Source organism: Nelusetta ayraudi, unplaced genomic scaffold (assembly GCF_046127955.1).
Source record: "Nelusetta ayraudi isolate G7.1 ecotype Tasmania unplaced genomic scaffold, CSIRO-AGI_Nayr_v1 ptg000135l, whole genome shotgun sequence".
Taxonomy (NCBI): domain Eukaryota; kingdom Metazoa; phylum Chordata; class Actinopteri; order Tetraodontiformes; family Monacanthidae; genus Nelusetta; species Nelusetta ayraudi.
The window spans coordinates 5,377,527-5,389,763 of record NW_027466185.1 but is presented as its reverse complement, the minus strand read 5'-3'; the positions used below and the strand labels follow the sequence as shown (position 1 = coordinate 5,389,763).

General features: G+C 47.5%; 1 protein-coding gene across 1 annotated transcript; it reads right to left on the bottom strand.

Moving 5' to 3' along the window:
- Nucleotides 1-3,528: 3,528 nt before the first annotated feature.
- Nucleotides 3,529-11,569, bottom strand: net1 (neuroepithelial cell transforming 1). The gene is made up of 9 exons (XM_076051717.1): nucleotides 11,350-11,569; nucleotides 8,219-8,326; nucleotides 7,926-8,126; nucleotides 7,431-7,493; nucleotides 7,026-7,199; nucleotides 6,552-6,809; nucleotides 6,269-6,439; nucleotides 5,910-6,096; nucleotides 3,529-5,414 (listed from the first exon to the last, which is right to left on the bottom strand). The coding sequence occupies exons 1-9, from the start codon at nucleotides 11,440-11,442 to the stop codon at nucleotides 4,906-4,908; spliced, it is 1,764 nt and encodes a 587-aa protein (XP_075907832.1). The 5' UTR covers nucleotides 11,443-11,569; the 3' UTR covers nucleotides 3,529-4,905.
- Between the last annotated feature and the right edge of the window lie 668 nt (nucleotides 11,570-12,237).

The following is a 12,237-nucleotide window of genomic DNA, read 5'->3' as shown; positions in this document are numbered from 1 at the left end:
TGATAAACAGTATTGAAATTAAAGTATGTTAAGTTGAGTTAGTTGAGCTATAAAATGTAATAAATAATAAAATAGTATTTGTGAGATTATGCTGCATTTGCGAAGAACAGTGTAATACTGTGAAGGTTATACTGTAAAGGTTTCCCATTATTACAGCTCAAATGATCAAAATAAAGCATTTGTACCAAGGATGTTGTGGCCAAGGACGGGAAACAAACAACAAATTTGATTTGGAGAAAATCTTGGTCTGAATCACCAGTAAAATGGAAAATAAAAGTTTTGTTTCGTAAGTGCACATATTTTATTTTTTATTTTTTGTTTAAAATTTGTTTTCAAACATCTGGAAACTGCTGTTCTGGAAACGGTATCAAAGAAATTTGCATGGTACTCGGCCATAACTCTTTATTAAAGGCTTCTATGATACTACTGGGCTTAGCTGCAGGAAGAAGAGTGGTGGCAAACAGGCGCAGGAGTCAAGGAAGCAGTAGGGTGGAAAAAGGGAGCCAGAGGCCCTCACCTGAACTAGAGGTTGAGCTCAGCAGGAGGAGCAGAGATGAGGAGACGCTGTCAGAGGCGAGCGGAGTCAAGACCAGGACGCCAGGGGCCTCAAGTGAAAAAATGGGACGTACGCACAAAAACCTGTCGTACGCCTGTTTCGACGTTCACGTTCAGATGTACAAAAAGTGACTTGGCCATGGAAATGTGCAGCACTTCACGTCAAGTCTCAAACGGGCGTACGTACACTTCTGCACTTGTCGGTCCATTTGCGACACTCACAGGTGATGTCGGGAAAGGATTACTGAAGCGGAATTGAATAGGCTATGATTAGCAATTAACACTTCCACGTGTCTGCAATTAGGCTGATTGGTATAGAAGCAAGCAGAGAGGTATAGAAAATGTCACTAACAATGGCAGCATTCCCACTATTGGAGGACGTGGCTAATGGAGCAACCCGAAGGGAACAAACTATCAGAGACCGTCAGGATCTACTGGCCAATGATGATGACCGGCTCCGAGAGCGCAACAGCAAAAGGAGCAACGTGTTACCTGCACCCATACAGGTGCTGACCACGTTGGGGTTCCTGGCGACAGGGACCTTCCTACGAGAGCTGGCAGACCAATCAGGGTCAACCCAGTCCACCTTGGGCTGAACCATGCCAGCTGTGTGGGACGGAATCATTTGCATGTCATCCAGGTATATCAAATTCCCATATAATGCAGTTAATTAGGCCGACATTAAAACGCAAATTGCAGTGAAAGCCGGATTTCCAAATGTAATCGTACTGCACAAACATTGCAATAAAGGCGCCGTCTCAGGATGAAAATGTTTGCGTCAACCGTAAGCATTCTAATTCCATCCACACACAGATCATCTGTGATGCAACTGCTTCATCCTGGCCAACAGCATGGTGGGAAACCAACTTCAAGCTGATGGTTGGCTCTTTGGTGAGTAAGAAGTTCATAAATTGTCCTAATACGAATCCCTTGACGCGCACTGCATGCATGTGCCTCTTATCTCAACACTATCACAAGTGTTAGTTTGTTTTAAAGCCCTCGATTTTCTTTGTGTTAAGTAGCCCCAAGTAAGTCTTTTGTTTTTCCACACAGCCATTATTTCAACACTTAAATGTGTAACGTAATTATCAGTAATTATAAGTATTATCTTTAAAAGTGTAGAGACAAAAAAAATACAAAGATTTGTGTTTTACCAGGCAGGTCCGACATCAGGAATTTGTTGCTGTTATCGTTGTTGTTGTAATTGTGGTTCAGATTTGGCTGGGGAAAGAAATAACAGAGGTTCTTGCTGGTCTTAAGTTTATATTCACATTGGTGTCCTATCTAAAGGCATCTGTCTTTCTTCAACACGTTAGACTACATGTGTGTATTTTAAATGGATTCATTCTGTAAACTAAAGCATAGCCTTGAGTTTTGTTAGTGAGTTACTGAGGCTACTGCTATTTACAGTGACGTTCAGTGAGGTACTGTCATTGGAGTCGAAAAACATTGCATTTCCAGCCATTTGGAGAGCGCATATTAGCATCGTCGATTGCGTTAGCCTCGCTCTTTAATATTTATTTGGTAGTAAGACACTCTTTTGATTGGAGGTCCATTTTTAGAGCCTTTTAGGTTGCGTCTTTAAACGTGTTTGACTTTCGTTTCACGCAAATGAGCGAACAGACTGTTTGGAACTGCAGCTAGCTAGTAGCTACGTCTCCTCTGCAGTGCGTAGAGCAACGGCAGCACACTCACCCTTTGTGTTCTCGAGCACCCCATAGTCATTTCCACAGTCAGTCTAATGTAATTAACGTTTGTGTGTTTCATATTTCATTTTTTCCACTGGTACAAAAAAAACAAAATGCAACAACGGCTTTCTCCGCATCTTTCAGTGAGTTTCTGCAAGTTACTGCTGGACATACAGTAAAGCAGGACGGGATTAACAGGTATTAACACATGATGACGTTACCTCTTTTCTCGCGTCTTTGGCCATATAGTTGCTGTGTCTGACTTTTATATTAGGGCCAGGCTTTGCTACCCCCATAAACTTAACAGTGCTCTCTTTTTGCTAACAATGTTGCTGGTGCATGTTCAAGGCCCATTAAAGTAAATGGGCAGCAGTGTGGAGAGCATGAGCAAACGTTTGGAGAATGCTCGCAGTTTCTGAGGAAGACTTGTGGATTGCTGCAGGCTTTTGCCAAGCAGACAGAATTAAAGAAAAAAAAAAAACACACAAAAAAACTTGACTCTCTCCAAAATAAGAGTAATGTTTCACTGTTACAAAGGTCACCGTGATTGCTGGAATCACTTTACTTACATCACCGGCCAAACTGCACACCAGTACCAACAGGTCGGCGCTTTCGGCCTTAAATCTCTTAAAGCCCATGTGCTCATGAGAGCATTTGAGAGACCTCTCTCAAACCATTTGTCAGCTCCTCCAAATGGAAATCACAAAGCTGACAAAGAAGTGAGGTGTTTCCTCCAGTGATGACACTGCCAACAAACGACTGTTCAAACAGGGACCAGGCAAGGACGTCGCTGTTTAAAAAAGCAAATCCTGACTTGATTCCTGCTCAGGAGATGTTTCTCTTGGCACATGCGGAGAGCTGGGTGTTTAGTTAGGAGTTAAGCACAGCCATAAATCAATAGGCATCTCCGCCCTGCTTTCATTTGGAGCACAGTGAACACGCTAGCTAGACCATTAAAAGTAAGGCATAGCTTCTTGGTAAACGTATTTGTTTTCTGGCTTTATTTTGGATGGTAAGTCAATAGCCTTCAATGGCCGACAGGCTACATTAGTTACATTAGTTATTACTTACTATTAAATAGTAAGTAATACTATTAAATACTCAAGCTTTTTCATCAAAATAAGTCAGTCTTTTGTTGTTTTCAATGTTTTAAGAATCACGGACAGCTAAAATTCATGTAGACGTCACTTTGTCACACTTCAAAATAATTGCAAAGTGGGGCAAGAAATATTGCTACTGTTGATGTGCTCAGAGTTGGAATAAAGAAGTAAACCAGACAAATAGGTCAGTTGCAAATCTTACACAGAACTTTATTGTTCTTTTAATTACAATGCAAGGCACTTATGTTGCCTCCATGACTTGTCCACCTTATCAAATGCACACATACAGAAACCTTCCTTCCTTTTCATCTTCTTTCTCTCTTATCCCTACTTCCTTATTTCCATGTCATCACTCGTGATATATACCATCGCGTCATCCATCTATGAGCAAGGCAGTGAAATTAACCTGTACAGAAAGTTAATTGCTCACCATCATCATCACGCCAACGATCTTTCATTTCTACATACTTTGACCATCACAATTCTTTTCCCTTCAACAACCCTCTCTTCTGTTTTCCATCATCAGTCCTTGACCCTGCCCTCTCCTCGAGGACAGGCGAGTACATCCTGCTGCCGCTACTGGTGCAAGCAGGGTCCACAATTAAAGCTCCACGCAAGATGCTACACTGAAAGTGGTGTTTCATTCTGGAAAGTCAGCTTTTTGAAAACCAACATGGCTCAGTTCAAAATTTTTTTGTTTCAAAAACAAAACTCATGTCTTCTCCGACAATCGTTTTGACTTTTCTTTTTTTGTTTTACGATTTGCCAAGACGTTGATACAATGTCTTTGTTTTAACAGAGAGATTCTGTGGTTTTAAATAATGCCTCCGACTGCAGTAAATGCAAAAAATAAACACAGTGTCCTTTATCCTTAAATCTGTCATTAAAGGAATGTTAAAAAATAAGACATTTTCTGATCACGTTTGATCAACTGCTATGGAAAAAATGGTCTTTGTGTGTAGTACATCTTATTCTTTTCATTTGTTTTGCCTAAACATACTCAGATTTTCAAATAACGTCACCTAAAAGCTAAAACAGTGCTGCTTTATATGAGACTTGAAAAAAAAAAAAAGGATAATTTTTTTGAGTATAAAAATGTAAATCTTTCATTAGCGCCCCCAGCACGGTCCAAAAAATAAAAATAACGCTTAAATATCAAATTGAAAAGTAAACAAGAATGGAACGCACCCCCCCTCCATCTTCCAAGAAATCAATAAACCCCATTAGGACACATTCAGACTGAAGCGTGACACACACGCCTGCCTCTGGTCAGTCTTCTCATTCTGCTTCCCTTTTCGCTTTTTTTTCCTTCTCTCCAGAATACTGCGTGTGTCTCTGCGTGTGTGTGTGTGTGTGTGTGTGTGTGGGGATGCGCGTGGATGGAGGGGGTAAGGTAAGATAGCTGCCGAAGAGGACAGTAACACAGAACACTGATGCAATAATACGAACGCACACGCACATAAATACAGGTTTCACGCCGCCGTGTCTTCTTCTGTACAAAAACAAATAACAAAAAAAAAAACCACGTCCGACCTCCGGAGTCCTTGTTCACCCCCCTCAGTTCACACCATCGTCTCTTTTCTTTTCCCTAAGGAATACAGCGACCTCTTGTCCTTTTTGGTTTTGAGCGGCGTGGGCAGGGGGAGGGGGGGCGTGGCCGGGGGGGTCGGGGGCGCCGACGGGGAGGCCGTGGCGGCGGACGGCGAGCTGGGTGCCGACTGGGAGGTGGCCTGAGGGCAGTTCTCGTCGGCCTCCTCCATGTGGACGATGGCGGAGGCGGAGGAGGGGCGGCGCTTGAAGCGGGCCTCGCCGGCGGCGGCGGCAGTGGGGGAGGCGGCGGGGGAGGAATTGGAGGAGGAGGAGGAGGAGGAGGAGGAGGAGGAGGTGGAGGAGGTGGTGGGGGAGGAGGAGGAGGAGGTGGGGGAAGGGGCGTCATCGAGCGGCCGGTGGACGGAGATGGCGCTGCGCAGGCAGTTGAGCCACTGCTGCTTGTGGAAGACGTCGTTGACCTGCAGCGTGTGGGACTGCGCCTGGCCGGGCTCCTGGGAGCGCACGCGGAAAATGTTCTTGGCTGCCGGTAGGAAAAGGAGAGGACGTCAGGAAATCTGCTATGTGTTTATTTATTTATCTATGTATTCATAGGGATGCACCAATACCACTTGTTTTTTTTTACAGAACAAGTAGAGTACGGGTACTTGCTTTTCAGCACTCACCGATACTGAGTACTTAATACGGCCGTTACACATTGCAATATGAATTACGAGAATTACTTCCCTACTAATAGAATTACTTTTCATTTTCTACAGGATAAGAAAAAAAATGGTGTGACAAATAAAGTTCTTGAATCTTGAATTTGAACCACGAGTTTGACTGCAGTACAAACACAAATTGAACCAAATTGTCATATACATAGACAATTGGTATCGGTGTCGTGGTATCGGTATCACTATCAGTACGAGTACTCAACCCCGGTATCGGTACCGATACCTGATACTGGTATTGGTGCATCCCTAATCATTTATTTACTTATTTTATTTCAACAGAACATCTGCAGGAGTCTCCTCACCTTTGTCGGCGTTGCCGAACGCGCCTCTGAAGGAGCCGCCCATGCGGACGTCCCCGTCCTGCAGGTCCTCCAGCACCAGGTCTTGCACCGGGATCGGCTGCCGGTACACCTGGAAACAGTGGCGCTCGTTCCTGGTGACGGAGCGCGTCAGCACCAGCAGTTCGGTGAATAGGAACACGTGCAGCTTCTGGAAAAAAGACACAAAAAAAAAAGCAAAATAAATAAATGAGCTTAACATAAAGCCTATAAATACATTACTAACAGTGTATACTCGCACTACAATAAAAGTCAGTACAGTATATATATATATATATGTCTGTGTGTGTGTGTGTGTATGTAACTGATTTGAGAGTGCTCACCGTTCCGCTCTTGTTCCGCAGCTCGCCGTGACACAGCAGGCTCTTGCACTGCTCGATGCGGCCGTCCCTCTGCCTGTCGTCCAGGTACTCCAGCTTGTTGATGTAGTACTGGCACTCGGACTCTCCCTTCTTCATGTTTATGTCAGACAGCACGCCCTGGATGATGGTGATCTGAGCCCGGAGAAAAAAGAAGGAATCAAAATGTTAAAACTTCAGTTCTAGTTGCATCCTGTGAGGGGGGCGGGGGGGTTGGGATCGTACGAATCGGTTCAGCTCGGCTTACCGCTTGGTCCAGACTGGTGGCGTCCGGGTGCTCCGGCGGCGTGTGCTTGAGGATCTCTTTGAGCAGCAGCGGGTACTTGAACAGGCGGGAGCGCGGGATGTCCAGGAAGCTCCACAGGTCCAGCTTCCTGCTGAACGGCGACTCCAGGCAGCGCTGCAGGAAGTCCTGCACGCGCCAGTCCTGCTTCTTCTGGTCCAGCAGCGCCTTGGCCGCCAGCTGGTTGCTGCAGTACTCCTTGTAGGCATCCAGGCGCGGCAACTAAAGAGGGGGGGGGGGGGGGGGGTGATAGGGAGGGTCATTTTCACTCATCTGCCTCAAAGCCAACAGTGAATTAAAGGACCAGTGTGTAAAATGATGACTTTATATTGGTAAAAGCTTGACATACTGCCCATACATACATTAATAAAAGTGTAATAAAAGTGTGGTGTTCTTTCTGTTTGTTTTGTTTTTTCCTTCAAATGTCAGGACACGCACCCAGCTCACGACGATCTGTCCGATCTGGCCCACGGTGCCGTCTGCGCCCGTGGCTTTGGAGAGCTGCGCCAGCAGGTCCTCGTGCAGCGGGATGTAGGCATCCAGGTTGCCGAAGATGTGCGTGAGTTCCTCCTCCGACATGATGGACAGCTTCAGCATGGGGTCGTGGTACGCCTGCGCACGGGGGGAGCGGAGCCAAAATGGTCAAATAACGGCTAAGAATAGCGCTCGCAAAGCATTTTTTAAATTTTTTTTTTTTTGGGTGGGGGGGGGGGCTTGTAGGGGGAGTGGTGGCCCACTCCCCCCCCCATCCCCCAGTCTCTGGCAGAGCCACGTAGGAACCCTGCCAGGCTTTGATTTAATCTGTTTGCTTCAAGTTGTGCTTTGCGCTTTTAAAGTACCAACCTTGCGTGCGAGCTGCAGGTCCTCGATCAGGTCCTGCTCCCCTCGAGACAGCTCAAATATGGCCTGAAGGGGAAAAGGGAGGAAGGAACGGGGTTGTGGGGGGCACATAAAGAGACACTTTAGAAAACTGTTGCAACCGGCAGCCGCGAGGGTGAATCTAAACAAGGCCACATGTGCCAAGATGTAATATCTACTACTTTTTTTTAAAAACAATGAATTCTTTTTTTAACGAACATTGAAAGATTGAAGGATTTCAGACATATTTAGGACAAATAGAGAGGAAGGGGCAGCAGTTTGTGTGCTTGGTCAGCCAATTGTAAGCTAGCACAGACTGGGAAACGCCCCCTGGGTCGCTTCTTCTTGAAACTAGGGATTCACCGATAGCGATATCAGCATGGGTATTGCTACCGATATCAATACCAGATTACTCTACTTGTACTTGCAAAATACATGTCCTGCAAGTGACCAGTGCAAAGTCTCGCTGTTCATCCTCACCTCCTGCCTCTTGATCTCCTTGGTGGAGAAGGTTCCCTTCTGGTGCACGTCGAGCGTCTCCGACCACAGCGTGCTGTTCCTCCTCTTGGGCGGGGTGGGCGCCGCCGCCTTGCCGCAGGGCTTCTGGGGTGCGCACGGCTTCTGAGGCGTGCAGGGCTTCTGGGGCGCGCCCGGCCACTTGCCATCGCCCCGGAACGAGGCCTGCAGCAAGAGAGCAACAGTCAGGCCCCGTCGCGGAACAGAGAGGGGAGTCCCGTTGAGGTGAAGCTGGGACTTGGTGTTTTTTTCTCTACCTGGATGGTTTGGCCGAAGCGCCGGACGGCCCCATTCTTCACGGGAGAGATGAGGTTGGCTAGCGACGTCACCCTGCCGAGAGGACGGACACGCTTGGTGCTGGGTTCCTGGAGAGACGACAAGGAGGGAAAGGAAAAGAAAAAAGGGGGGGGCGTTAGCTGGATTGCTTCATCACAAGATACAAGATTGAAAGATTTTACCACGGCACGTTTCATGGCGGCGAAATGTTGGCGTGGCAGAACCAGACGGGATTGTGCATTACGAGGAACACGTGTGAATTTCTCCTGGAGATCAATGAAGCATCTCTCAAAAGAAAGTGTAAAAAGACTTTTAAAAAAGAGGGGCCAGTTGAGTGGCAAGTACAGATAAGGGTGTCTGGAGTGTTATGCCGTGTAATACAATATAATATAATGAGTTGCCACCAATGGAATGCATCGAGTCAAGCTGGAGAAATCCCAGGGAAGCAAAAGAAGGGAAGCTGGGACAGAGGTCGAGCAGCAGGCGGACAGACAGACAGACAGACAGACAGACAGACTGGGAGATATACTGGACGTTCGCTCCGGCAGCTGTTGGCTCCGTCACCCAGAGGAGACTTGGAAGCCGCCGAGCAACAAAGACCCCCTTTTCTTTCTGCTGCCCACTGATCTGGAGGGGAGGGGGGGTGTGGGTGGGGGTGGTGGCAAGGTCTGGAGGAATGCAAGGAATGCACGAGACCCCCGCTCTCTCTCAGCTGTTCGACACCACCACCACCACCACCACGACCACCACCAGCCCCCCATCCGCAAACACCGCTGCTATCTGGCCCCCCCCACCCCGACAACAGCCACCAGCCACCAGCCACAGCTCCACTGGAGAAGAAAAAACAAAACAACACACTCACACACAAAAAAACCCCAGACGTGTCCCAGGACCTTCGGAGCGGCGGCGAGATAAGCGCTTCCTGATGGCAGCGACGCTCGTTTAGGCTGAGAGAGCCCAGAGCGGCGAGGGTAGCCTCGGCTCTGTCCGTCCCACTGAACAGACCACCAGTGTGAGTGGGGGACGGGAGGGGGGGGAGGTGTACCCCCACCCACCCAACCAACCACACACCCCTCTCAGATGTTTACAAAGAGAGTCACGGGTGGTGGTGGTGGTGTTGTGCACCATTTATGGCTGCGAGTTGAAACAGGCTCGACCCCCCCACCCCCACCCCCTCTCCAGTGTCTCGCGTGAGAGCAGCACAACACCTGGGCCAGGTAAACCCCCTTACCCCACCCACCACCCCCCAAAAACCCCCGAGGCTGCTGGGAGAAAGAGGAGAGGAGCTGCTTTGGCCGAGCGCCACCGACTCGACAGCAGCAGGGCGAGCGAATCAAAAGAGCCGAACCGACGAGATTGCAGCCTCTTCGGTGCCGTGACGCAGGAGCAAATGTAATAATGAGGTATTTTATCTTTTTACTTTAATTATAAGATGCTTCTCGAATAAAAAAAAAAAAGATTTTAAATTTTTTTTTTTTGTAACAACTGACTCAGGCCATATGAGATTTCACCTTGGCTCAGCAAATCCTGGAGGGGGGATAACACAGCCAGCCACAGAGGCTCCGACTGACTGAGCAGACACAGCTGCAGAACAGAATCCACACGGTCTGGCTGAGTGCCCCCCCCCCCCAACCCCCCCAGTCAGAGGGGATTTTAACATTTTGGAACAGCTCTGGGAAGTGAAGGAGCCCTCTAGTGGCGAGGGGCTGGTGCTCCACGCGGGTCGGTTTCTAGGTTTTTGTGCCCTGCGCGCAAGTCATGGTTATTTTTGGGGGGATTTTTCTGATACAAGTTTGGGATCATTTGAGGTTGAAGGAAAAAAAAAAAGTCTGGGGAGGGGGGGGGGGGGGTGGGCTTCCAGAAATGCGTGGCCATTGTGCTTTCATTTCCTTTCCTGTCCTTTAAAAAAAAAAGAACAGCCCTTCAACAATGCAGGTGAAAAATACAACAGTGAAAGTTGCTATTTCTGGCTCTTTGAACCAAGAAAGTTCTGCTCGAGTGCAGCTCACTGCAGGAAATCAGACGACTCCCACCGGGGGGTTTAGGCTGCAAACCCACCGGAATACACTGCGTGCGTGTGCACCCGCACTGAACTCTCAACCTGAGATGGAAAACCCTGCATGTGAGCATCAGGACTTTATTACTCTGAGATGCTTCGGTTAAAAACTCTCTTTCCTGCGCTGCAACTTTTGATGTGAGCTCCTGTGTGGTGTGGTGAGCTAATAGCCCACACATGTGTCCCTGGGATTACAAGAGGTCATGGAGGTGGAGGTGGAGGGAGTGTGTGGGGGGGTCTGATAGCGACTGGGAACAGAACAGCCAGACCGTAAAGGAGAAAGCGAGGTCGTCGGCTAGCAGCAGCAGAACCTTGCACAGGCAACTGGGCAAAGTCCATGAAAGCAGAGGGAGGTTGTCCTTCTCCTTTTTTTTTTTTAATGAAGTGGTATTACTGCAAACGAAACCGCGACTTCCTGAAATCTCTGCGAGGAAACAAAACCTCAGAAACGGAAATAAAATTACAAACTTTGGGGAAGTGCAGAGAGAGTGGAGGTTTGGAGCAGATGCATCCTTTTTTTTAAAAAAAATAAAAATAAAATCATCTGACTGTTACATCTGTAGGGTTTATTATTGATAATATGAGACAACTTGTTGCTGAGAGAAATAAAGGGACCAAGTTTCAAAGTTGTTAATTGGGCCTCCTCGCCCCCCCCCCCCCCTCCATCAATCACCATACATCCTCCTACTGCTGAGCTGCATGCTGTGATGCATATTTGAGAAAAGAGGCCGTGAATACACATAGCCGAGGGTTGGGGTTGGGGCAGTTACACAGCTACTCAGCTCGCCTTAAGGTGCGGCGATCAACCCAATGATTAACTTTCTTCGGGTTAGCCGCCAGTCACGTATTGTGTTTAGTGGCCTGGCGCAAAGTCCAACGCGAGGACTGTGTGCGTGTTTAAGATAAAAAAGGCAGATAAACGGTTTCAGGCACTGATTCACTCACAATCTGGTATAAGAAAAGAAAAGGAGCCCTGACTGAAGTTCCTGTCACAGACGGCAACAGGTAACGGACTGACAAAAGCACAACAGTGGAAGTGGAAACGCGGCGTCTCACCTCTGACTCCTTGTTGGCTTGGTTCTGGTAGTCTATCACTTGCAGAGTCCGTTTGATAGGCACCAGGCTACCCAGTTCATCGTAAGCCACCATAGCTTTCAGCAGCAAAAACACAAGTTCCTTTTTTAGATCCAGGTGTGTCAGCTCCAAGTAATCCACATCAGAGAGAAAAAACAAAAATATGTGCCCCAAAATAAATAATCGAGTGTCTTCTTCTTCTTCTTCTTCTTCTTCTTCTTCTTCTTCCCTGGCGGGACGGGCTGTCTGAGCAGCCCAACGCACACTCTCTCTTCTGATCTTTGGTCTGAGCCAGACTGTGAGAGGGAGGGCTTTATAGGTCCCCAGCACAGACAGGGGAGGGGAGGGGCCAGCAAGGCCCTCACACAGCTGCAGAGCCAGCAGTGTCAGTTTACTTGGAAGCTGCCCGCAGTCCCACATAATCCATCGCGCACACACTCAAAACAGTAGTGAGAATTACACAGAAAATGTTTACAGCTAAAAGCTTTCGGCTAAACGGAGTGACGGCCGAAAGCTCTCTCTCTCTCTCTCTCTCTCTCTCTCTCTCTCTCTCTCTCTCTCTCTCTCTCTCTCTCTCTCTCTCTCTCTCTCTCTCTCTCTCTCTCTCTCTCTCTCTCTCTCTCTCTCTCTCTCTCTCTCTCTCTCTCTCTCTCTCTCTCTCTCTCTCTCTGAGGCCGTGCTTTGTGACACATGGCAGAGACATCATTTGCAATTTGCTCAAAGGTTTACATTTTTTATGAACCAATAATCATCAGCGTGAAGCTTCTGACCAGGTTTTACGCACGTCAACTTGACTGGAAACGTTTTTTGTAATCATCACAAAAAAATCGTAACCCTTGCAGATATGTCCAATTTAATTATTAGAAATAA

Bases quoted from the DNA above. Each gene is read 5' to 3' on its own strand.
- net1 (XM_076051717.1), bottom strand. From the start codon at position 11,442: ATGGTGGCTTACGATGAACTGGGTAGCCTGGTGCCTATCAAACGGACT. The intron at 8,327-11,349 runs GTGAGACGCCGC...TCGTCTCTCCAG, and splicing joins AAGCCAACAAGGAGTCAGAG to GAACCCAGCACCAAGCGTGT. The intron at 8,127-8,218 runs GTAGAGAAAAAA...CTCTTGCTGCAG, and splicing joins GCTTCGGCCAAACCATCCAG to GCCTCGTTCCGGGGCGATGG.